The sequence below is a fragment of the Meleagris gallopavo genome, unplaced genomic scaffold (genome assembly GCF_000146605.3).
Source record: "Meleagris gallopavo isolate NT-WF06-2002-E0010 breed Aviagen turkey brand Nicholas breeding stock unplaced genomic scaffold, Turkey_5.1 ChrUn_random_7180001854171, whole genome shotgun sequence".
NCBI classification, from domain to species: domain Eukaryota; kingdom Metazoa; phylum Chordata; class Aves; order Galliformes; family Phasianidae; genus Meleagris; species Meleagris gallopavo.
Window position 1 is genome coordinate 1 of NW_011120642.1, and position 1,544 is coordinate 1,544.

Consider the following 1,544-nt stretch of genomic DNA (forward strand, 5'->3'; position numbering starts at 1 on the left):
GGGACTGAGCTTTGGGGGGCTGAGCTGTGGGCTGAGCTGTGGGGGGCTGAGCTGTGGGCTGAGCTGTGGGCTCCCCACCTCCCTGTTGGTCTCTCTTAGAGCCCCCACTACGAAGCCGAAGGGAACGGCTGTGCCCGTGGGGCTGAATTTGGTGCAGATCCATTGCCAGAACGACGCCGTCTATCAGTACCACGTCACCTTCAGGTAATTAAGGTGCTGTTAATTGGTAGCTCTGCTAGAACCCCGCCCGTCCCCCTGTGTGGGATCCCCTGAGCCATCGTGGGGGTGGGTTTGGGGTGCAGGGCTGATGCGGTGCTGCCTCCCCGCGTCCCCCAGCCCCGAGGTGGAGTGCAGGAGCGCTCGCTTTGCCATGCTGAAGGAGCAGCGGGCGGTGACGGGAGACGTGACGGCGTTTGACGGCTCCATCCTCTTCCTGCCCATCCTGCTGCCTCAGGTGGGGCTGCCGCTGCTCCCGGCTCTCGTCCCCCAACGTGGGGACGCCGGGATCCCCCACGTGGGTGAGTGCTGAGCCCCGTCCCACCCGCAGCCGCTCAGCCTGAAGGCGCTCAGGAGGACGGACGGGGAGGAGATCAGCATCACCATCCAGATCACCAAAGTGCTGGAGCCGAGCTCCGACCTCTGCATCCCCTTCTACAACGTGGTGTTCCGCAGGTGAGGCGCAGCGGGTGCCTTCCTGGGCTGCTCCTTGTGCCCGGGGCCCGACGGCCTTGTGCTGCTCCTCCGTAGAGCCATGAGGATCCTGGACATGAAGCTGGTGGGAAGGAATTTCTACGACCTGTCCAACGCCAACGTGCTGCAGCGGTACAGGTGGGTGCGGGACGTGCTTTGCTTTGGCTGCTGCTGCAGTGGGGCCACCCCAGTCCTTCTGCCTGCAGCTGTGGGGCCAAAAGGATTCCCAGGAGCGCTGCGGGGCATGGCGGGTTTCTGCCCGGGTCGCTGCACCCATCCCAGTGCCTGCGGTTGTGAAAGCGAGGCCTTTGCCAAGGGAGATGCGTTACCCCAGTGCCAGCAGGGCGATAGCCTGGCTGTGGGGGTGGCCGTAGGGGTGGCTGTGCTGCGCTGCCGGGGCTGAGCTGTGCTCTGCGCTGCTTCCCTCGGCTGCAGGCTGCAGATTTGGCCGGGTTACTCCGTCAGCATCCGCAAAAAGGACGGCGGGCTCTTCCTGATGGTGGACACCGTCCATAGGATCATCCGGAGCGAATCCGTGCTGGCTTTAATGTGAGAGGGGAGAAAGGGGCGGGAGGCTCGGGGCGGGGGGGTTCCCCGTGCTCCGGGGGCTGTGGGATTCGGGGCCGTCCCCTCTCCCTTCCACGCAGGCACTCCATCTGCAAGCAGAGCCCCAGCAGCTTCCACGACGAGTGCGCCAAGCAGCTGGTGGGCAGCACGGTGCTCACCCGCTACAACAACCGCACGTACCGCATCGATGACATCGACTGGGAGAAGACCCCCAGGGACAGCGTCACGTTGGGCAGCGGGGAGGAGATCACCTTTGTGGATTACTACAGGTGGGGACGGTGGGGGGC

The 1,544-nt window shown here is 65.0% G+C and overlaps 1 protein-coding gene across 1 annotated transcript; it reads left to right on the forward strand.

The window, feature by feature from the left end:
* Positions 1-49: 49 nt before the first annotated feature.
* On the forward strand, positions 50-1,526 carry LOC104915828 (piwi-like protein 2; the record flags this gene model as incomplete). The annotated part of the gene is made up of 6 exons (XM_010726754.3): positions 50-204; positions 337-454; positions 548-672; positions 748-828; positions 1,126-1,239; positions 1,338-1,526. Coding segments are annotated over exons 2-6 (593 nt in total), but the record flags the coding sequence as incomplete, so codon positions are not given.
* Between the last annotated feature and the right edge of the window lie 18 nt (positions 1,527-1,544).